At 42.3% G+C, this 24,686-nt stretch overlaps 2 protein-coding genes across 3 annotated transcripts in view; both read right to left on the reverse strand.

Moving 5' to 3' along the window:
• PAIP2B (poly(A) binding protein interacting protein 2B) overlaps positions 1-24,686 on the reverse strand; it is a 42,783-nt gene that overhangs the window by 10,039 nt on the left and 8,058 nt on the right. The gene's annotated exons all lie outside the window — the stretch shown is intronic.
• Positions 6,291-11,148, reverse strand: LOC113633641 (putative UPF0607 protein FLJ37424). The gene is made up of 2 exons (XM_027131952.1): positions 9,054-11,148; positions 6,291-8,231 (listed from the first exon to the last, which is right to left on the reverse strand). The coding sequence occupies exons 1-2, from the start codon at positions 9,631-9,633 to the stop codon at positions 8,107-8,109; spliced, it is 705 nt and encodes a 234-aa protein (XP_026987753.1). The 5' UTR covers positions 9,634-11,148; the 3' UTR covers positions 6,291-8,106.

Consider the following 24,686-nt stretch of genomic DNA (forward strand, 5'->3'; position numbering starts at 1 on the left):
GTTGGTTTAAATAGGGCACCTAGTATGAAATATATCAGTTTAACACATTTCAGATAGAGACAAACGAAATCAATGATTATTCCAAATACTGCTCCAGAATAATAATTCCATAAGGCTATAAAAGGGAGGAAACCAGCTCTTGACTTTCACCACTTCCATTTGCAGCATAACAATGATAGAATTAAGTCTGCTCTAAATGCCAGGGCAACTGCATAAGTAAGTATTCCTAGTCAGAGACCTTTTTTTCCTTTTTGGCTGCGTTGGGTCTTCGTTGCCGTGCATGGGCTTTCTCTAGTTGCTGCAGGGGGGGTTACTCTTCTTTGTGGTGCGTGGGCTTCTCATTGCAGTGGCTTCTCTTGTTGCAGAGCACGGGCTCTAGGTGCACCAGCTTCAGTAGTTGCAGCATGCAGGCTCAGTAGTTGCGGCACGCAGGCCCTAGAGAGTGCGGGCTTCAGTAGTTGTGGCGCGTGGGCTCAGTAGTTACAGCATGTGGGCTCTAGGGCACACGGGCTTCAGTAGTTGTGGCGTGTGGGCTCAGTAGTTGTGGCGCACGGGCTTAGTGGCTCTGCAGCATGTGGAATCTTCCCAGACCAGGGACCAAACCTGTGTACCCTGCATTGGCAGGTGGATTCTTAACCACTGCGCCACCAGGGATGTCCCAAATCAGAGACTCTTAAAGGTCTTGAACCTTGCTGGGTAGCATATTACATTCAGTATATAGTATTTTCAAAGATTCACTTGGCAGTTGTTTACCACCAACACTGATTTTTCCCCACATTACGGAAATCACCCACAGAGAATCAGAGTTCAGTTCTCTAAAACATCTGCCTTTGCCCAAAAAATAAATCCTGAGTGCACATGACCATAAGGAAAAAGGGAAGACAGAGGAAGAAAGAACAGAATAACCCTGCTAATTCAAGAGCAAGGCAGAGCACAGAGAACAAACTGCAGGATACACCTTCATGAGAAAGGGAACGGAAAATTACCACAAACTCAACATGGGGATTATCCAATTTAACACAAACACTTTAGAGAAGCTGAAAGCACTGAGATATGAGACTGTCAGTACTAGGAAAGTGGTTCTCTCCACAGTCGGTTATACAGTATTGATTCGTATTTTATACCATTCCACCTGTGTTCTCCACACAATTGGGAAGTTTGGTTTCTCTAAATAGCAGCAATCCAACAACTTAATTTGTGCAGTGTTTTAACAATTTATAAAGTACTTTCATATCTATGCTGTAACTTAAGGCACATCATCTGTCCAACCTCACTTTTAAAAAACCACCCAGACAGTGCTAAAGGAAGACCAAAGAAGGTACTGGTTCAGGGGTTAAGCAAACTGGGCTGCTGGGTTAGTTCAATAACAACACTGGTTTGTGGGCCTTCTGGGTGACAGCGAATTGGTGCTTAATGTGCCCCTCGACTTTAGAAGTGGGGTGGGAATGGGGAGATTTTGCTGGAGAATGGTAACTCCTAGGTAAGACACTTGGGGAATGCCTTCCAACTTGAGGAAGACACCAGGTAAGATACCACCATTGCCTGTAACTTCCCTGACTTTCCTGCTTCCGAAGTTGCATGTTAACATTCTCTGTTTCCAGCCCCTCTCCAGCTCACCATCCATCATGCATGCCCTCCAACAGCACAGTGTTTCTCTAATCAGCTTATTTTGACTTTTTATGTTCATTATTTCACTTGATCCTCCCACACCAAAGCATATCCTTGTGAAATTCTAGTGTAGTGGAGACAAAGGAAATACCCCCAAAGCGTCCAGAGATGGGGGGAAATGCTTGGTTACATAAGCAGATCACAAATCAGAATAGCTGCTACGTTGTCAGCTACACTACAGAGAGGCGCATGTGAAAAGGAATTCGATCTTATAACAACCATGTGATTGAATTTAGAAGTTCATCTTTCCCGAGTCAAGCCCTCAGATGAGAGAGCCATTCCAGTTGACAGCTTGACTGTAACTTCATGAGATACTCGGAGATAGAGGCACCCAGCTAAGCTGTTCCCAGATTACTGACCCACAGGAACTGTGAGATAATAAATGTTTGTTGTTTTAACCTGCTAATCTTTGGGGTAAGTTGTTATATAGTAATAAATAACTAACACAGGTATTCAATGAACACTGACAACTATCTCTGCCACACAGACCACCAGTTGCCACATCTTTCCAATTATCTATCAAGAAGTCAAATGTGCAGTCTGAAGCAGGTCATTACTTGAGAAGTTCTTCAAGCATTAGACCTCAGCAGTACATAAAGGAGTTGGTGTCTGGTCTGTGTCTATACTGCATTATGAAATCTAAGAACTACTTGAAACTTCTTCCCCCTCTATCTCACTTTCCCTCTTATAGACACGACAAACATGCTGAAAATGGAAAATAACGATTGTCATTTGGCTGAAGATGGGAAAGCATGTAGCCCTGTTCATAGTCAAAACAGGAGTGCTGAGCTCCTGCCAAGCATCTGATTTAGCACTTTACCATGGTCAAGGGTTTGTGTTTAAGATATCTGGCTTGAAACAGAGGCCTTGGCTCTCAGCCACGAAGAACGTCAGGGCTTTTAATATATCTAGGATATTTCTAGAATACATACTTCATCAGTTCAACACTTTGAAAAACCACAAATTTCAGATACAACATGCTCACACAAAAAACTGACTGTTTTTTTTAAACCTAAATGAGATTTTTTCAGAAGGTATAAACCTAGATCGTGCCCAGGATAACAGTCTGACTGTCAAGAACACTTGGAACTTTTGACTCAATTGCTGGGAAAAAGTCAATTGAGTAGCTGATATAAAAACTGGTCTCTACTATTCTGTTTCCTACAGTTTTGTTAACTTCATTCAGTCTGGTTAATACTGGTTAATAAAAATTAAACATTATAGACAACAATTTTACATTTTACTTCAAACATGCTGCCACTAGATTCAGGTTTTGTCTTTTCCCAGTTACTTCTTAGCAGCTCAGGTAATTAGATGCACTCACTCACTAATATCTGTGTGCCTATCTACCCTTGGCACTGTGCTTGACTGCTGCTTTGACAGGGGACACAGTCCTTTCCCTGTTGGTATTTACACTCGCTCGGGAGACAAGCAAATAATTAAGAATAATTACTATTAAATTAAAAGGAGAAGTAAAAGCGAGTATGAGAAGACAACAGGAAGACCCAATCTAGTCCAGGAGTGGGGGATGGTTCGGAAAGGTTTCCCTGAACAAGCAACATTTAGACTGATACCTGAAGAACTTAAGTTAGCTAGCAATAGGGAGGAGAGGGTAAAGCATATGCAAAGACTCAGAGGCAGGAGGGGACTTTCAGGAACTACAAGCAGGTAGGTATGTATATAGTTGGAAGGTCAAAGGAGAACCAGGGGGGAGAATTGCCAAGGAAGAGAGATGAGGTTGAGAGGCAGATGGGGCCAGATCATACAGGACATCAGAGGCTACATGAAGGATTTTGGATATCATCCCTAAAAGCAATGAAAGACATTAAAGAGTGTTCTCAGTAGCATAGTGACGACTCAATTCATATTTTGAGATCACTCAGGCTGCCACATGGAAAATGGATTGGAGAGACTGAGAGTGGATAATGGGAGACCAGTAAGGCAGCTAATGCACTAAACCAGATGAAAAAAAAAAAAAAAAAAAAGAGGTAGCTACTTGGACTAAAATAATGGCAGTAAGAAGAGAGTAGGTAGATTCCAAAACTATTTTAGGTTGTTCTGGTGAGGAACTGGATGTGGGGAGACAGGGTGAGGGAAACATCAAGGATAACTTCGGCACAAGCAACTGGGTGGGTGGTAATGTTACCCACTGAGCTAAGGAACTCTGTGGGAAGGGCAAATTTTTCTTGGGTGGTGATGGGGAGTCGAGGTCTAAAGGGTGATGAGTTCTATTTTGGACACATTAAATGTGTAATGCCTCTGAAACACTCAAATGGTGACACAGGTAGGTTGTTTATATGCATCAGTAGGTGAGGTGTGGCTAACTATAGAAATCTGGACTCGTTGCTTACATAAATGATAACAGAAGTCATGGGACTAGAAGATATTGCCTAGGGAAAAAGGGCAAAGTGAGATGAGAAGAGGGTCCAGGACCCAGACCTGACAAGTGTGAATATTTTAAAAAGTCAGTTATAGGAGGAGATAGTATAGAAAAGGAGACAGAGAAGGAAACCAGAAGAGTGTGCCATCACAGAAATCAAGGGAGGACAGAACCCCCGTGTAGTGAGTTGAATGGTAGCTCCCCAAAAGATATGTTCATATCCTAATCCCTAGAACCTGTGAAGGCTACATTGTTTAGAATAGGGGTCTTTGCGGATGCAACTAAATTAAGGACCTTGAGATACGTAGATCATTCTGGATTACCCCAGTAGGCCCTAAATCCAATGATGTGTCCTTATAAGAGAAAAGCAGAGGGAGATTTGAGACAGAGAGAAGGTGGCAGTGTGACCAGGGAGGCAGAGATTGGAGTGATGTGGCCACAAGCCAAGGAATGCCTATAGGCACCAGAAGTTAAAGAGGCAAAGAACAGATTCTCCCCGACAGCCTCCAGAGAGAGAGCCCAGCCCTCCCAACACCTTGGTTTTTGACTTCTGGGCTCCAGAACTGCAAGAGAATAAATTTATGTTGTTTTAAGCCACCAGTTTGTGGTAATCTGTTACACAGGGGACTGACACACCCAGTAAGGCAGGTGTGTTGAAGGCTGATGCAAGGTCAAAAGGAAGACTGAAGAGTGTCCATAGAATTTAGGACCATGGAGGTCTCTGATGACCTTAATGAAAGCAGTATCCATAAAGAGAAATGAGGGAGAAAGTCAAATGGATGAGGTATGAATTGCAGGGACAGGAAGTATTAGATACTCTCTCAAGGAGGCCAGCTGCCAAGGAAAGGAATAGGAATGAACAGGAACTGGAGTGGTGAGAGGTCCCTGGAAACTTTAAAGACTGGACAGTCTAGAACATGTTTAAATGTTCACAGAAAGAGTCTAGTAGAGACAGAGAGGCTACAAATAAAGGAGAAGGAAGGAATAACTGATAGTCTAGGCCATCGGAAGGTAGGAAGGGATACTTCCCTACCTTATTTTATCCTTCCAAAACTCTTGAGAGGTAAATAGGCCATAGCAAAAGCACTGAGTTCACTGAAACACTTCAAGGTTGAATTAACTGTTTGTGATCACACGATCAATAAATGGTGATGCAGGGAATTCAACACACATCTTCTCTGTCCTCCTTTCCTCCTTCCCTGCTTCCCACTTGCTGACTCTATTCCAGCCACATTATTTACTAACTCTTCCCTGAGGACACTGGCATCCTTCCTCTGGGCCTTGCAGAGTTTATTCCCATGATCTGGAATGCTTTTCCCTCAGATGTCTGACTCACCTGCCTCCCTCTAGACTGTTCAAATTCCACCTTCCCAGTAAGACTTATCCTGTCTACCGTTTAAGTTGAAAGCCTTGCTTCCCTCTGCCCACAATCTCAACCCACCATATACTGCTTAATCTCCATAGCATTTATTACTGGCTAACCTACTAGATAATTTACATGGGTTTCTGTTCTCCCCTCCAACTGGAAGATAGGCTGCATAGACTCAGGAATTTTGCCATTATTAAACCTAGTGGAGGCCCAGCAGAACTCTAGGGTCAGCCAGAACTGGGCACAATTATAACTCTTGTGATTTGATATTTCAGCGGTTTAGCTCAGAGCCAAGCCAGTTATTAAAGAGGATCTTTTCTGCTATTTTAAGCAGCATGGTAAATTTGAGGTAAACTTAAATTTTCAATAATTACAGAGCAGGTATGAACTCTTCCTTTGTTTCTCCAGACACATGAACCTGGATGCCAAATCCATCCTCTCTGGGTGGAGTGGGAATGTATGAAGATAGCCTAAGTCTCAACTGAATAAAAAGATGCCCCGAAAGACATGTAAACATTTTCAAAAACTAAAATCTTAAAGTGTGGTTCCTTATCACACATCAGGGATTATCTAGCCTCCAGTGTGGTCGGAGTGGTGAGGGGACAGAGAGACATATAGAGAAGGCAGGGTGAGTCACCCCATCTCTCCCTCCTCTGGACCTTAGTTCCTCCTGATTGTCACTCGTTACACTGAGAACAGATTTCAGGACTCAGCACATGCAGCCATAACGTGTGCCTAATTCCACATCCCAGTCACTGGGACACAAAATTTGGGGGCCTTAAGTCTGGCTCACACATCAACATTCACATATGTCAGTTCTTCCTCTACAGCTGAGTCAGTGAGTAAAGACACATGAACAGAAGCAGATTAATACGAACAAGATTTTATTGACATATATATACATATGTACATAAAGCTGGGAAAGAGAAGGGCCCATTGGGGCAAATGCATAGGGGAGAGAAAGCATCTGAAAACAGCAGTGGGCATCCTGCCAGTTCCAAGTCTAGGGAAAACTGGCTGGGAGCTTGGGTGGCCAAGTTAACAGTCAAACCATAGGGATGGCACAGTGGATGATACAGGCAGCTCTCTTCCATTCTCCTAACTGGAACTTCTCAAGTCTGGTGTAGTTCTGAAGTAGGCTCATATGCTCCTCACCCTCCCACACACACACACACACACACACACACATACATACACACACGCACGCACGCACACACACACGCGCGCACGCACACACACGCACACCCCTGAGGTGTGGTCCTCTGGCTTGCTGTAGGAAGAGGTTAAGTTTCACCTAAAGGGGCTGAGCCGCTTTCCAGTGAGGCAAAGTCCATTCATGGTTACACAGTTTGCAGAATAAGATCTGCTCTTCATTTGCTGAGTTTCTTCACAGAAGAAAGGAATTAGCTGATGGCTCCTATGAAGCCCTGGGCAGGTTATGAGGCTGCCAGACTCCTATGAGCACAGGCACAGCTGCCCTGACCAGGAGCCTCCAAACACAATGCTGGCTCGTCTAAGTCAGAGGGGTATCCTGACTTGGGGACCCCAGTGTTCCGAGAGTAGAGGTTCCTCTCTAAATATGGATGGTGCTATCCCCCATGGCGCCACCTGGGTTTTGGCTGGGGGGGGCAGGTGCTTTGTATGAATGAGGCACCAGAAGTGTATGCAGTCACAGCAGGTGTGGTGCTGTCCCCCATGGCCCCCCGTTCTCTGCACAGATGGGTTCCAAGTCTGATGGCAGTTAATACACAGGGCCTCCGGGCACCCGTGAGATGTTGTTCCCTCCATCCGCACCACCTGTGTATTGGCCAGGTGGGCCCCAGTTGTAAGCGGGAATACCAGGCCCTCCAATCATGGGCATGATGCTGTGCCCTCCTATACGACCACCACCTGGACTGTGGGCAGGTGGGCCCCTTGTATTTGGAAATAAGGTAGAACTAGAAGTGTGTTGAAACCCACGGGTGGTACCCACGCTTGCAGCTCCAGCAGATGTGGTGTGCTCTGATGGAAGGTGGAAACTGACACGTCCCTTGACAGATTTCTTCTCCTTGGGGATGGAACTTTTAAATGTAGGTTTTCTACATCCAGATGGGCCCTGGGTGCAGTGATGGAAAGTGGCCTCCAGTCGTGCGGATGGTGTTATCCCCTGCCATCACCATACCACCTGTATTCAGCCCAGGTAGGCCCCAGGTATTTGGATTTAAGGTGGAATCAGGTATGCTCCCAAATGCTGGGATGGTGCCTGTCCCTCCTACTGCAGCGGCCTTGCCGTGGTCAGGTAGATCGCAGGTTGTCTGGCCCAAAGTAGGAACAGAAGCAGTGCTGGGTGCCCCACTTAGTCCTGCCCCAAAGTTAAGTGGTCTGGATGCCTCTGAATGAGCGAGCCCTGGGGCTGACACACTGACTCCAAGGCTCCCACCAGCTGTAGGGGCTGCAGGTCCCATGAACAGTAGGCCCGGTGTGGTATCGGCAAAGAGCGAGCTACTGTCCCCAGTACTGGGCATCCTGGTGGCAACTCCAAAGCCAGTAGTAATGGATACAGCCCTGGGGAGAATGCCTGGGTTGTCGCCAAAGGCAGGCTGCGTGCTGCTGGTGGTGGCGAATAGGGAAGCTGGCAAAGCTGACTGCATGATGCTGACTCGCAGTGGCTGGGCTGCGGGAGAGGTTAGGACTTTATCTTGTGCTGGGTTTACTGGGTTTCCCAATAGAAAATAATCGTTAGGCCTCTGCGCATCGTTGGCCCCAAATGTGGCCTGAGACGGGAGACCTGGGTCCAAGAGAAGCTTGAAGTGTTGGTCTGTCTGTTGGCCGAGGCTGCAGGTAAATGAGTCAAGGCATGGGCTGAGGCATTGCTACCACTGGGTGGTGTGTTCTCCGCAATAGGAACAGCCGTGTGAAATGCGTATTGGTTCTGCCTGGAGACAGGGGCAGACTGGAAAATGACAGCCTAAGAAGGAGGTGTGGTGTCCATAGTTTCGGTGTCAGAGGTGCTGCCTGCTGAAGCACCGATAACGGCCGAAGCCATAAACGAGGGGCTGGGGAAAACAGGAGCCGAAGCCGTAAATGGGGGGCTGGGGAAAACAGGAGCACCAGGGAGAGAGGCTCTCTGCTGCCCATAGAGGTCCCAAATATGGGCTGAGGGTTGGCTTGGGGGCCAAAGGGATGGTTAAAAATTGAGGTGGCGCAGGGGACCATCGGCACAGGTCGGGTGATGGACACTGGTACCCCTGCAGGGTGCCTCTGCTCCACCCTGAAACCTGGGAGAGACCTAAAAATGACAGCTTGGGAAGGGGCAGTAGTGTCCATGTCAGTGACATCAGGATCTATAGTAGGCTGGAAGGTCAAACTTCTAGATGCCGTGACCATGCTGGTGGAAGGGATTGCCAGAGAAGTCATGGGCTGCCCAGTTAAAACAGGGGGATTGATGGTAGGGACTGGAAGAGGAGTAGCTTAGTAATAGAGAAGGGGTAGAATCTACAAAACTGGGTGTTGGGGGTTCCTTTTCATGGGACGGTGGCTGGACCTTCCTTATATTATTCAGGATATTGTTCCACTGACACTCAGTGTTCTTCTCCAAGGTGCCTGGGTTTTCGGCAAGAGCTAAGCACGGAAGCTTAGGAGGAGGGGGTCACTCACCTTGATCCCTTGTCAGTGGTAGGGGCGACCTCAGCCCTGGCGGGGGCGACCTCAGCCTCAGCAGCAGCAGAAAAAGCGGCAGGGGAATCTTCCACTTGCAGGGCCTACTGCTGGTAGATACCAGGGAAGGGGAGCTTCTTGATGGGACGTCTGAAGATTTTTCACGCTGCAGCTCCTTCCCAGACATCAGTGAGCCTGGTGAGTTGGGCCGGTGGTCTTCACCCAGCACTTCTTTTTTTGGCCTCTCCAGCAGCAGGGAGCAGCATGTGGTTGGGGCAAAGAACACTATGGCATGGGATTCAGGCTTCCAAGGAGGCAGGACATTTCCAGGATCTCCATCTGAGCAGATGACATGGCTTTCTGAGGAGAAGTTCACTGGAGACATCTGGGCATTCTCACTCAAGTTGTCTTCTGGGTGCTCGGGAAGGAGGTCCAGAGGCTCAGGATCGCACTTGAGGGAAGTGAGGACTCCACTGGTCTCCTGGGGCCTAGATGTCAATGGTAGATCCCCATTGTTACGGTGGCCCCTCTTCCAATCGTCCTCTCCTTCGGTCTCTGGGTGATCCTCCATCTTTGCCATGCCTCTTCGGGGTTCTTCTTGGACCTTCACCTTACTCTCCTTTGGGCAAGGAAGTGGAAGGTGACTGGATGGTACCTAGCCATCTGGATGGCTTCCTAACCTTGACTACCTGCTCAGGTGGTGAATGCAGGAGGGTAAATTTGCGCCCCAGTGGAGGAATCTTGATGGCTGAGTGGCCGAACCTGATGGAATTATGAGCAGACAACACGGGCTTCTTCGGCGAGTCCCTCCAGTTCACCAAGGGAAGAATCCCCAGACGGGAGTACCTGGCCTGCTGGATGGGATACTGTCTTTTTGGTGCGATGTAAAAGCCAGGCGATAAAGGTACTCGGTCCTGTGGGACAGCCTGCTACCAGGGCAGAAGGCAGGCACTGGAGCAGGGTGCTCCCGGTCAGATATGGCTGCCTCCTGGGAGGGCAAAACCAGCGGGTGACAGCCCACCGGGGCCCGCAGCGGGGCCAGCGGCGGTGGAGCCAGGTACGAAATGTACAAATTGCCCACGTAGAAGCGGTTGTGCGCCAAGCAATCCGAGAATAGAGTGTGAAACTCGGAGAGCTTCTCCCTAGCTTCTTACTCCTCTCGATGTCTAGCATGCACTGGACGCTGGATGGCTCAACCTGGCGCTGTGACATGTCCATTTTACCTGTCACAGAGAAAGGGCGGTGGGGCAGGGGGTGGGGCGGGGGTGCGCACGCAAGTCCAGCCCGTGGAGAAACCCAGCCCAAGGGCAAAAAGCGGGGCCCCAGAGCGCGACTCCTTATGGACTTTCTAGCGGCTGGGACTTCTCGCTGTGGGTAGCAGGGGTTTGGCACCGGATGGGCCACCATGTGGAGACTGTTCAGGACTGTGGAAGCCTTCTCCTCCAGAGCTCACCCTGCCTGGGCACCGGCTCTGCAGGCCCCTCAACCCTGCGTATGTATTGGCCAGCCCTTCCCCGCAACGCGGCCCAGAGGCCAGAGCCTGCTCAGAGCTGAGTGCAGGAGGCACCCAGAGCTTGCCAGGCTGTGGCCAGCCTCCTCCGTGGACCTCCCCAGCTTGTCTGCGAGCCCTGGAGACAGGAGCGCCTTCTCCAGGGCTGCTGAGCTGCCAGCATCACCATGAGCCAGGCGGTGAAGGTTTCTGAGCAGGGGATGCAGAGCCCTGACGCGACTGGATGCTGCACCCCACGATGTCCCTTCCTGGCAGGTAGGTTCTTTCTTCTTTTTCGAAATTTGGTAAAAGAACATTTAAACCTTCGACTGTTCTTCAGCGTATACAGATGGCAGTGGCTTAGCCGGGATTTGAACCAAGCCTGTGTGATTCCAGAGCTCGTGCTCTGGACTGTGGTGCCTCCTTATCATATATGCCTCATGTGTTACTGTTTTTTTTTTTTCTTGTAGTCCTTACGGTACTTGGCCCTAAGTACCATACCTGTAATGAACACATACACTGCAACAAGAGAAGCCACCACAATGAGAAGCCCACACACCGCAATGAAGAGTAGTCCCCACTTGCTGCAACCAGAGAAAAGCCTGTGCGCAGTAACAAAGACCCAAGGCAGCCATAAATAAATAAATAAATAAAATACATTAAAAAAAATAAAAGCAGCAAGGGAAAAGCAATGAGTTACATACAAGGGAACTCCCATAAGAATGTCAGCTGACTTTTCAGCAGAAACTCTACAGACCAGAAAGGAGTGGCACAATATATTTAAAGTGATGAAAGGGAAAAACCTACAACCAAGAATACGCCACCTGGCAAGGCTTTCATCTGATGGAGAGATCAAAAGTTTCACAGAGAAGCAAAAGCTAAAAGATTTCAGCACCACCAAACCAGCCTTACAAGAAATGTTAAAGGGACTTCTCTAAGCAAAAAAGAAAAGACCACAACTAGAAGCATAAAAATTATGAAAGGAAAAAGCTCATTGATAAAGTTAAATATACAGTAAAGGTAGTAAATTAACCACACACAGAGCTAGTAGGAAGATTAAAAAAGGATCCAGTTAAAGGATTTACAAAACAAAAGATGTAAAATATGATGACAAAAACAGTAATTGTGAGGGGAAGGGAGTAAAAATGCAGAGTTGTTAAAATGCGTTTGAAATTAAGAGATCAGCAACTTAAAATAAATATATAGGGCTTCCCTGGTGGCACAGTGGTTGAGAGTCTGCCTGCCGATGCAGGGGACACAGGTTCGTGCCCCGGTTGGGGAAGATCCCACATGCCGTGGATAAGCTAGGCCTGTGAGCCATGGCCGCTGAGCCTGCACGTCCAGAGCCTGTGCTCCACAACGGGAGAGGCCACAACAGTGAGAGGCCCCCATACCGAAAATAAATAAATAAATAAATAAATATTGCTATAGATAAACCTCATTGTAACCACACCCAAAAACCTATCATTGTAACCACAACGCCAAAACCTATAATAGATACACACACAAGAAAGAGAAAGACTCCAAATATAACACCAAAGATCGTCATCAAATCACAAGGGAAGAGAACAATACAGGAATAAAAAAGAACCACAAAAGCAATTAACAAAATGACAATGAACACATACCTATCAATAATTACTTTAAATGTAAAGAGACTATAGGCGCCAATCAAAAGACACAGAGTGGCTGAATGGATACAAAAACAAGACCTATATTTATGCTGCCTACAAGAGACTCACTTCACATCTAAAGAGACACACAGACTGAAAGGAAAGGGATGGAAAAAGGTATTCCATGCAAATGGAAATAAGAAAGCTGGGGTAGCAATACTTATACCAGACAAAACAGACTTTAAAACAAAGACTGTAACAAGAGACAAAGAAGGATATTACACAGTGATCAAGGGATCAATCCAAGAAGAAGATATAACAAATATAAATATATATGTACCCAACATAGGAGCACCTAAATACATACAGCAAATATTAACAGATATAAAGGGAGAAATCAACAGTAATGCAATAAGAGTAGGGGACTTCACCACCCCACTTACATCAATGGACAGATCACCCAGAGAGAAAACCAATAAGGAAACATTGGCCATAAATGACACATTAGATCAACTGGACTTATTAACAGATATACATAGAACATTCCATCCAAAAGCAGCAGAATACACATTCTTTTCAAGTGCACAGGGAACATCCTCCAGGATAGCTCACATGCTAAGCCACGAAACAAGCCTCAGTAAAATCAAGAAAATTGAAATTATATCAAGCATTTTTCCAACCACAACACTATGAGACCAGTAAGTCAACTACAAGAAAAAAACTGCAAAAAACACAAACATGTGGAGGATAAATAATATGCTACTAAACAACCAATGGATCACTGAAGAAATCAAAGAAGAAATTTAAAAAATACCTGGAGACAAATGAAAACAAGAACACAATGATCCAGAATCTATGGGATGCAGCATGAACAGGTAAGTTTATAGTGATATAAGCCAACCTCAGGAAATAAGAAAAAAATCTCAAATAAACAACCTAAACTTACACTAGAGGAACTAGAAAAAGAAGAACAAAATCCAAAGTTAGTAGAAGGAAAGACATCATAAAGATCAGAGTAGAAATAAATGAAATAGAGACAAAAAAAGAAAAGAAAAAGAAAAAAAAAGAAAAGATCAAGGAAACTAAGAACTGGTTCTTTGAAAAGATAAATAAAATCAATAAACCTTTAGCCAGACTCATCAAGAAAAAAAAGAGGGCCCAAATAAATAAAATCAGAAATGGAAAAGGGGAAGTTACTACCAACACCACAGAAATATAAAGGATCATAAGAGATTACCACAAGCAACTGTATGCAAATAAAATGGTCAACCTAGAAGAAATGGACAAATTCCTAGAGATATACAATCTCCCAAGACTGAACAAGGAAGAAATGGAAAACATGAACAGACTAATTACCAGTACTGAAATTAAATCAGTAACAAAAAAACTCGCAAGCAACAGAAGTCCAGGACTAGATGACTTCACAGGTGAATTCTACCACACATTTAGAGAAGAGTTAACACCTTTCCTTCTCAAACTATTCCAAAAAATTGCAGAGGAAGAAATGCTTGCAAACTCATTCTATGAACCAGCATCGCCCTAATACCAAGAAACCAACAAAGGTACCACAAAAAAGTAAAATTACAGGCCAATATCACTGATAAACATAGAGGCAAAAATCCTCAATAAAATATTACCAAACTGAATCCAACAAAACATTAAAGGGATCATACACCATGATCAAGTGGGATCTATCCCACAGATACAAGGATGGTTCAATATCTGCAAATCAATCAATGTGGTACACCACATTAATTAATAAATTGAAAATAAAAATCATCTGATCATCTCACTAGATGCAGAGAAAGCTTCTGACAAAATTCAACATCCATGTTTAATAAAAACTCTCCACAAAGTGGGTATAGAGGGAACATACCTCAACATAATAAAGGCCACATATAATAAGCCCACAGCTAACATCATGTTCAACGGTGAAAAGCTGAAAGCATTTCCTCTAAGATCAGGAACAAGACAGGGATGCCCACTCTTGCCACTTTTATTCAACATAGTATTGGAAGTTCTAGCCATAGCAATTAGATAAAAGGAATCCAAACTGAAAAGGAAGAAGTAAAACTGTCACTATCTGCAGATGACATGATACTATACATAAATAAATCCTAAAGATGTCACCAAAAAACTACCAGAGCTCATCAATGAATTTGGTAAAGTTGGAGAATACAAAATTAATATACAGAAATCTGGTCCATTTCCATACACTAACAACAAACTATCAGAAAGAGAAATTAAGGAAGCAATCTCATTTACAATTGCTTCCAAAAGAATAAAATACCTATGAATAAATCTAAAGGTAAAAGGCTTGTACTTGGAAAACTATAAGACACCAGTGAAAGAAGTTAAAGATGACACAAACAGATGGAAACACATTCCATGTTCATGGATCAGAAGAATTAATATTGTTAAAATGACCATACCACCCAAGGGAATCTATAGATTCAATGCAATCCCTATGAAAATACCAAGAGCATTTTTCACAGAACTAGAATAATTCGAAAATTTGTATGGAAACACAAGAGACCCCAAATAGCCAAAACAATCTTGAGAAAGAAGAGAGCAAGAGGTATCATGCTCTGTGACTTCAGACTATACTACAAAGCCACAGTAATCAAAACAGTATGATACAGGCACAAAAACAGACACATAGATCAATGGAACAGAATGGAGAGCCCAAAAATAAACCCACACACTTATAGTCGATTAATCTATGACAAAGGAGACATGAATACACAATGGGGAAAAGACAGTCTTTTCAATAAGTGGTGCTGGGAAAACTGTACAGCTACATGTAAAAGAATGAAATTAGGACATTTTCTCATACCATATACAAAAATAAACTCAAAATGGATTAAAGACCTAAATGTAAGACCAGAAAGCATAAGATTACTAGGAGAAAACATAGGCAGAACACTCTTTGTTGCTGTTGTTGGTTTTTGTTTTGTTTTTTTGGCCGCGCCACATGGCTGTGGGATTAGTTCCCTGACCAGGGATCGAACCCATGCCTCCTGCGATGGAAACGCGGAGTCTGAACAACTGGACCTCCAGGGAAGTCCTGGCAGAACACTCTTTAACGTAAATTGTAGAAATATTTTTTTGGATCTGTATATAATGGATATATATAGTGGAATACTATTCAGCCATAAAAAAGAATGAAATTTTGCCATTTGCAACAACATGGATGGAGCTGGAGGGCATTATGCTTGGTGAAATATATCAGACAGAGAAAGATGAATACTGTATGTTATTACTTATATATATGGAATCTAAAAAATAAAACAAATGACTACAACAAAGTAGAAACAGACTCACAGATATAGAGAAGAACTAGTGGTTACCACTGGGGAGAGGGAAGGACGGAGGGGCAAGATAGGGGTAGAGGATTAAGAGGTACAAACCATTATGTATAAAATTGTATAAAATAAATAAGCTACAAGAATATATTTTGCAACACAGGGAATATAGCAACTCTTTTATAATAACTTTAAATAGAGTATAATCTATTAAAATTTTGATTCACTATGTTGTATACCTGAAACTAATATAGTATTATTAAGTCAACTACACCTCAATTTAAAAAAATTAAGTGTTCAGAACAGTGCCTTGTATATCGTAAGTAATCAGTGTTAACTTTTATTTGATTGTAATTAATAGTCCCGATTTTACTATTTAACAGCTCACCGCCATAATTATGCATACATGTTTGCCTTTAATGGTGATTGTTGCTAAATTACCGTGTTACTGCTACTTAATGGAGCGCCCAGTTCTCTTCTATTGGCTCCAGAGATTTCTCTACTATTCCAATAAGATCGATGTCTGCATTACATTTGTTACCTGTAGATTAATAAAAGAATATTATAGGCTTCACTTTGGGAAAAAAAATGCCTGGTGAGAACTGTGACTGACTCTGACACTAATCAGAAAATATTTGTCCTTAAGGCACAAGTTGTTTCAGGGTAGGGGTCCGGTAAGTAGATAGACTGTTACAGTTATTTTAGGGCAAGGGTCCAATAAGTATCCTGAGTTTCTGGCAGATGTTCTGGATGACTTCATCAGGTCAAAAGGTTAGATTCCATCCAGGCTGAGATGACACTTCACTAATGGCCTCCCAGCTCCATTTTAAAGAGCTCTCTTAGCAATACTGACTCCATTTTGAATTTCTTTCCACAATGTGGAACATATTTTGCACTAAAGTAATTTATCTGTCTCCTTGTTTTACAAAGTCTTCTTTTTTTTTTTTTTTTTGGCGGTACGCAAGTCTCTCGCTGCTGTGGCCTCTCCCGTTGTGGAGCACAGGCTCCGGACGCACAGGCTCATGGGCCCAGCCACTCCGCGGCATGTGGGATCTTCCCGGACAGGGGCACGAACCCACATCCCCTGCATCGGCAGGCGGACTCTCACTGCGCCACCAGGAAAGCCCTACAAAGTCTTCTTTTACTGAGTAAATAAACCCAGCAAATTTTCTCCATCATTTGGTGGAAGATCAAGGTGCAAAGGAGGCAGAATGAGTAGCTCAACTTTTTTGGGGGGTGGGGAAAGTATAGGGAGAACAGGTAGGATATGTATATGGAGATTTTAAAAACAAGTTCTGGGTCAGTCTCCAATTAGAATGACCTTATCCCCTCTGTTTCCACTTCATTTGTTCTCGGAGAAGCTGCATTGCCTTTAACAGAAAACAAGGAAGTAATCACTCTGCTAAGCGTTCCTATACTGACCTCAATACACAAATGTTCCATCCTTTCATTGGATGCAAGAAAAGGGCTTGCAAATAGAATGTTAACACGCTTGTTAAGCAATGTGACTTGTTAGGCCTGAGCCAGGGCCCAAAATCTGTATTTTTGCCTATTAACTGCTATAGGTGATTCTGATATACAGAAAGACTAAAGACTGAGAACAGTTCCTCTAATACAGTGGCAAACACTACGTGGAATAGTACAAATCCCAATTTCCCTAATTCTTACATCAGTACAGTAGTTCGCAAATCGGTGTTTTACAAAACATCAGTCTTGTGAATGCCTTCTGCAAAAAACTGAAAAAACAAACAAAAAAAAACCGGTGGTTTCCAGTGGTTAGGGCTCTGTGCTTCCACTGCAGGGGGCACAGGTTTGATCCCTGGTCAGGGAACTAAGATCCCACATGCCGCATGGGCATGGCCAAAAAAAAGAATCCATGGCCAAGTAAATTAACTGCTCTGAGAAGTCTTAACTACCAAGCACTTTCCTAATTAATTAATTGCCTTATTTATTCATTACATTTTTATTCTAACAACTCACAAACTTTTAGAAACAATGCCTAGAATGTTCTGTGATATTACTATTATCCTACTGGAAATGTACAAAACAGACATAAAATGCTCTCCATAAAGCATTTAAAGGGACTTTCAAAGGTAGAATCAACACTTGACTACAGTCAGTGGCAAGTTCTACTTCCGCAGGTAAAGTCCATCAATTGTCCTCTCAGGATAACATCAAGTGGTGGTTATCATAGGGACCTTGACTTCTCCATATACAGCTCCAAGAAGGTATTATATACTATTAACAGAGAAAATATTGCAAACTGAAACTTTAGCAGATAACATTAAAACATTCCTATGGGCAAATTATTACATATGAAATATGTGTAACTTTTCTGAATAACAAAGGAAAGGCTTTTAAATGTCTTAGACTGATCTGAGGACAGTTTAGCTTGTTTTTTAAACGCGTAATAGTATTAGAAATGCCATGGGACTTCCCTGGTGGCACAGTGGTTAAGACTCCGCGCTCCCAATGCAGGGGGCCCGGGTTTGATCCCAGGTCCGGGAACTAGATCCTACATGCATGCTGCAACAAAGGAGCCAGCGAGCCACAATTAAGGACCCCTTGAGCCACAACTAAGGAGCTCGCCTGCTGCAACTAAGACCCAATGCAACCAAATAAATATTTTTTTAAAATTTTTTAATTAAAAAAAAATGCCACTATAGAAACCTAAATACAATCTCTGCCTAAGGTCTACCCCACCTCCATCACCATTTCACATTTGATTATACCTACATTCGAGTGAGCATTACTTGTTATTTGTTTTGGGAACAGTCCATTTATAACCTTAGACGTTTCTCGAGGGCAAGAATCAAGTCTTTTACACTTTCTAATATGCTTTTATGTGCCCACTAGGTCTTCAATAAATAATTTGCTGACAAACTGCCATTTCTAGAATGCTGTATGCTAAATCTCATTTGCTAGGAAGGGAAGTCCATGCCTTCAGGGGCCTGGATATAGGCTGAGCATTCTTCACTGAGTATCAACAATTATTCCCCTCAGCCAGTGACAATATCACTCAGGAATCTGTTTTTGACAGGTTAAACTACTCTTGAGGGGAAAAAAAATTCTAATTCTATTCTTCAAAAATACTTTACATGTTCTTATTTACTATTTGAGTGTTTAATAACACCAGGTGGCTACAACATTCTCTTCACGAGCTGCAGGCTAGGTATAAAATCTTGCCATAGAGGATTATGTAAACTGGAAGAAATCCATACTATGGATCTCAACAAAAGTCACCAAAAAGGACCACATGCTCATTTTATTTGATATATTTCTAGAGAAAAGAATTGTCTTCCACAGCAAAGTGGGGAAAAAGGAGCTAAGTAGTCCAAATACATGTGTAATAAGGTAGAGAAAACTGTATTCACTGGAAGTCTTTTTAGGAAAGGTACCATTCAGGGTGGTAGAAACTCCTTGAAAATTAATTTGGGGTAGAAGGTGAGTCCTTGAGGGGCTAGGGTAAGAGCAGAATTGTTTCATGGGAGAAAGGGAAAGGTTTCCCTGGTTAGTGGGAGCACAGTACTGGAACAAAGTAAAGATGAAAAAAATAAGAGTGATACATTTCAGGTAGTGAAAGGCCTCATACTGTGTAATGTGGACTCTACCCTAAGACGTTCAAATTTGGGTAAAACTACTAGGCCCATATAAAGCTTAGGAGCTTGTGGATTTTTTGGTGTGGAAATCATTGATGAGGCAGGATTTGAAGTTTTAGTTGCAAGAATGGAACAGAAGCAGATCATGAATTGGGAAAATGTTTGAAGCGAGCTTATCCAGAACCTCTAAGGCAGTGGTCCCCAACCTTTCTGGCACCAGGGTTTCATGGAAGGCAATTTTTTCACGGACTGGGGCGTGTGGTGGGGGGGTATGGTCAGGCGGTGATGCGAGCAAATGGGGAGCGGCAGATGAAGCTTCACTCGCTCACCCTCCGCTCACCTCCTGCTGTGCGGCCCGCTTCCTAACAGGCTGCGGACCGGTATCAGTCTGCCGTCGGGGTTGGGGACTCCTGCTCTAAGGGAAAGAGAGGCTAGCATGGGACAATTAAGTTACACAGAGGAAGCAAGTAATCTACCCAAATACCAGGGGAAAAAGATGAGAATAGAATAACAGCTCTTCCAAGTACTTCACTGACATTCTCTCTTAACCTTCACAGCAATACTGTTGATATAGATGCTATTATTATCCCGGTTTTTCAGATAAATTCTCTGACATTCAGATATTTGTTAAAGCAAGGTACAACCTAGTGAGTGCCAGAATTGGGGCTTAAGGTTAGGTCTTTCTGTCTTCAAAGCCCATGTTCCTACCCACTACCCTACACTCTCACTCTTCCCACTTTAGTTCTAGAATGGCTCTGATATAAAACTCTGAATTTTCTCAGATACTACAAATGGGAGTAGGGGAAGCAGGCTGAAGAAAAACGCTATTCAACAAAGGACGAGGTCTTTGGAAGGAAACTACAAATAAGAATACATCACACACTAGTGTGTTAAATCAAAATAAATTATTCTCTACCATAAACATACAAAGCTCCATTTAATTTGAAGCTTGCTGGCACTTTTAGGATGAGAAAGCAGACCTCAAATAGGTCTATCCTATCCCTTATGTACAATTCCAAAATCCAAAAAGCTCTAAAAACTAAACATTTTCCATACACTTCATGTCAAAACTCAGTTGACAGTAAAACTTGGCCTGAACTGATGTGAAGCTATATATCGCCTTAATTTACCTTACTTAGTGTGAATACTCTTGTTTTGCTCAGAAATATTAATGTGTGCAACTAAGGGTTCTGCACCAGACCCCCTCAGGCATTACATATCATACAGAGAAAGGATCTCTCTAAAATCTGAAAATTTCTGAATTCTAAAACTTATCTGGGGCTTCCCTGGTGGTGCAGTGGTTAAGAATCCCCTGCCAATGCAGGGGACACAGGTTCGAGCCCTGGTCTGGGACGATCCCACATGCCATAGAGCAACTAAGCCTGTGCGTTACAACTACTGAGCCTGCGCTCTAGAGCCCGCGAGCCACAACTACTGAAGCCCACGCTGCGCAACAAGAGAAGCCAGCACACCACAACAAAAAGTAGGCCCCGCTCGCCGCAACTAGAGAAAGCCTGAGCACAGCAACGAAGACCCAACGCAGCCAAAAATAAATAAAAAATTAAATTAAATTAAAAAAAAAAACTTATCTAGCCAAAGATTTTGGACCCTCTATGGACCTGTATTCCAAAGTATTTTAAAAAACGATTTCCAAAAAATGAGATCAGAGATACTCAATCTTTAGGATTTCACAGACTAGGAAATTTTCACAAGTATTTTGCGGAGAACATAAGATTGCAATTTGTTTTAACTAAATAAGGGTAATAGAAAACATCCTTATCAACATAATTTTACAAAGGGATATTGTAACATCCAAAAACATACTAAGGCCTTAATTCAATGCAAAAACCAATTCTTTGTATTAATAAATGCAATTTTATGAAAAACACTATGTGGTCCTAATTTTTTTACTTTTACCATGGCTGGCGAAAATTCACCTAGGACCAGAACTGGTCTGGTCTGAGGCATAGAGCCCAGCTGGCTACATAAAATTACTTCAGGCAGTTGTTAAAAATGCAGCCCCCAGGCTCTGTTCTAGCAGATCATGATTCAGAAGGTCTCAGGGTGGGGCCCCCAAATCTATATTGTGCATTAGAACGCTAGTGGCTTGTTTCTGCTGTGCAACAAGCTTCAGAACCACTGGCCTGGTCTGTAGGATCTAGTTCTACTCTCCTTTTTCTCCTCCTAATTCTCCTCTGTGGGGGTGGGAGCAAAACAGGAATGTTTCCATTTAGGGAGTCTGCCCAACCTGCTGTGTATGATACCAGTTATTCCTCCAACAGTTGATGTTGAACCAGCTGGTCAACTTTAAAACCCAGGGTGTCAGCAGTGGAACAAAAGAAATTAGGTAGCAGACAAGTGAGAGAAACTTGATGAAGCAAAATTCCTTCATGAAAAGGTGTGGCTTCCAGAGCTGAGGCCTAAGTTCAGCACAGGTATCTTTGTCTCAGTTAAAATAGTAACAATAATAACCATTAAAAAAATATATATGTGTATGTATGTGTATTTTATGTGTGTGTGTGTGTGTGTGTGTGTGTGTGTAAATGTGTGTGTATATCTATCTATTCCTTCATAGCTGTCTCCTGTATCCAGCTTCTGTGCCAGCTATGATTTTGGCCTTCATTTTTCATCTTCAGAGGGATTATAAGAATTACTAGTATTACCTCAAACAATATGATGACAAATCACTAAAAAAAAAAAAGAAAACCCATAGTATGCTTGATGTTTTATGAAGCAGACGATATTCTCCAACATATAAAATAATTTCAGTGAGTTATCTCTTTTTTAAAAAGTTTCTCTTATTCTCTTAAATTACTGTTTAAAAAATGTTAAGACTAAATAGCTAATATCTTTAAAAACACAAAAACCTTCAATTTAATAGGCACTCAAAGTTCTTTCCCAGTTAAAAAAAATATATCAGGCCCTTCTAAAGCAAGGCTAAATGTTAAGTGGGAAAGACAAAAGAGACATATAAATAACCCCCATTCTCATGGGATTAATCACTTAATCCTATTTGACCAGAATCTCTTGGTCTCTAAGCTCTGCAAATGAAACAAAATTTCTCACTTGATATTTGGCTAGGACTTCCAATCATGAAACAAGAATTGTGTCATATCCCTGTATACGGCTCATTACCTGAACTCAAACACTTTGCTGAGCAGCAGCAGAGAGTTAAATCTTTCATGATCTGCCCCATAACCTGTGCACTTCTTATACTCCCAGATTTCTAGAATTTACAGTTAGTATACAGCAACTGGTCACAAAATTTAGTCCCTGGCCCAGCAGCATCAATTATCACCTGGCAACTTGTTAGAAATGCAAATTATCAGGCCCCAGCCCAGACCTGTGGAATCAGAAACTCTGGGTGGGGCCCAGCAATGTGATTGTGAAGCACCACTGGTGTACAGCAAGTAGAAAAACGTGTTTCCTTCTATAGGTCCAAAGCCAGGGGTACTGTATATCCTATCTTGATATGAAATAAAGACATCCGATTAAAAGACATACTCTCCTCACAACTCCCACCCTCAACCCAATATGTATTATTTTAAATGAGTTAGATAACAACACAAGCAGCAATCAGAGATTTAGTCTGAAATAGATACTAACCAGGCATCAGTTCCCACCCAGCCTGATTTCATGCAATACCATTTACATCCTCTTACACCTAAAGTTCTAAAACAGGATCTTCAAATATGCGCCTAATACACTTCAGTGATTCTATAATAAAACATCAACTAGGTCTGAAGATATCAAACTTACTAAAGAAGACAAGTGGAATTATTTGCTACGTATTAGAACTGCATTCAACAGGGAGTTAAAATTCAGGATTTTTTTCACCTTTATATTTCCAAAGTTAATAGAATTAAACCAGAATGCCCCATTCTTCAAAATCTTCTAGCTACGTTGATTTTTACTGCATTACTTCTTGCTTTCTGTGGGGATAAAGCAGAGCCCTGGTAGGCACATTTAGTATATGTGCAACACCTCAGAACTAGAGTTACATCTGGTAAACCCTCAGATGGTGAGTGTAACCTCAGCACTAGCCTTGGTAGCAAAAATACACGGAGAACACCACTATCAAACAAAAGTTCTCATTAGATAATTACACTGTTTTGCTTCTGTTTACACTGCAATCACTATGTTAAAACTTCACTTCCCCTGATTTTAACGCATTTTATTTTACGTATTTATTTTTGACTGCGCCACGCGGCTTTCGGGATATCTTAGTTCCCCGACCAGGGATAGAACCTGTGCCCCCTGCAGTGGAAGCACGGAGTCCTAACCAGTGGACAGCTAGAGAATTCCCTTAATGCATTTTAAAGGGTGGGCAAGACCAGTCTATAGTCCACAAAGTACCTACTTTCAAAAAGCAGGTAATCCCCATGCAACTGTTTCAGAACACAGACAAATGGAGAACCTTCTAATGATTAGTATACAGGTAGCTCAACACATTAAACAGAACAAAAATAACACAAAAGAAAATCACAGGCCAATTTCCATGTTACAAACATATAATTTCAAATAAAACAGGATCAAATAAAGTCAAGCAATTTATTTAAAAATTTATTTAAAAATAAACAAAAAAGTTCTGATCAAATAGGGTTCAGCCCAGAAATGCAAGGATGGTCTAAAATTAAGAAATACGAAAATGTATTTTACCATATTAACAGGCAAAGGAAAAAAAACTACATGAGCATCTCAATAGTTGGGAGAAATATATATATAATTTTTAAAAAAATTTTATATGCATAAAAAAGGTCCAAAAAGCAGAAAACAGAATGTTTTGGGTGGAAAATTTAAGACATTTTTCTTTATATTTTGTTTTCTGAATTATTATAAAAAAAGTGTTTTCTTTTATCATCAAGGAGAAATGCTATTTTCATTGATACATATTCAAATCTTTTCCTTTTCTTATTTTTCCTCATGTATGTATGTCACATATAAACTAGAGGGCATGAATTTCCTGCCCCTTGAGGTAGATTAGACCACTTTGGGGACGTGCACTAGATAAAACTGCCCTACCTTCATTTTTTTAAAGGTCCTCCTATAGCAACATGGAAAAAATACAATTAGATAAGTTTAGAAATATTAAAAGTGTAAATACAATTAAAAATAATATGTATGCATATGAAAAAATACTATAAGTGAACATGAAAAAGAAAGCAATGCAGCTATTGAAGCAATGCCATTTGACAGTTTCAAATCATTTCATTGTTCTCAAAATATTTTTTAAATATACAAAACTGAGTAAAAGAAGAAAAACAAGGCTGCCACTCCTTCCTAGGGCCTCTCTTCCAATCTCTTCTACTGTTGCTATGTATTCACCTAGTACCAAAGAGATGGGCAGCAGCTCAGATCCCTTTTTCTTCTTTTTCTTAACTCCATTTCATTCATTCATTCACTCATTTTTTGAAAAGGTAATACAAAAACATGACTCAAAAATTTTTTAATATATAAAATATAAATGAAGGCATATGGCAAAATCCCATTCCCACTCCTATTTCTTCCATTGGTTTCTTATATATCATTTCAGAATTTCTTTTGCAATTATAAGCAATGTATATTCTTATTCTACCCTTCTTTCTCTCTTCCTCATTCTTTTCACAACTATACAATATTCCATGATT

The sequence above is a fragment of the Aethalodelphis obliquidens genome, unplaced genomic scaffold (assembly GCF_003676395.1).
Source record: "Aethalodelphis obliquidens isolate GAN/ISIS:26980383/991018 unplaced genomic scaffold, ASM367639v1 scaffold40, whole genome shotgun sequence".
In the NCBI taxonomy this organism is placed as follows: Eukaryota; Metazoa; Chordata; class Mammalia; order Artiodactyla; family Delphinidae; genus Aethalodelphis; species Aethalodelphis obliquidens.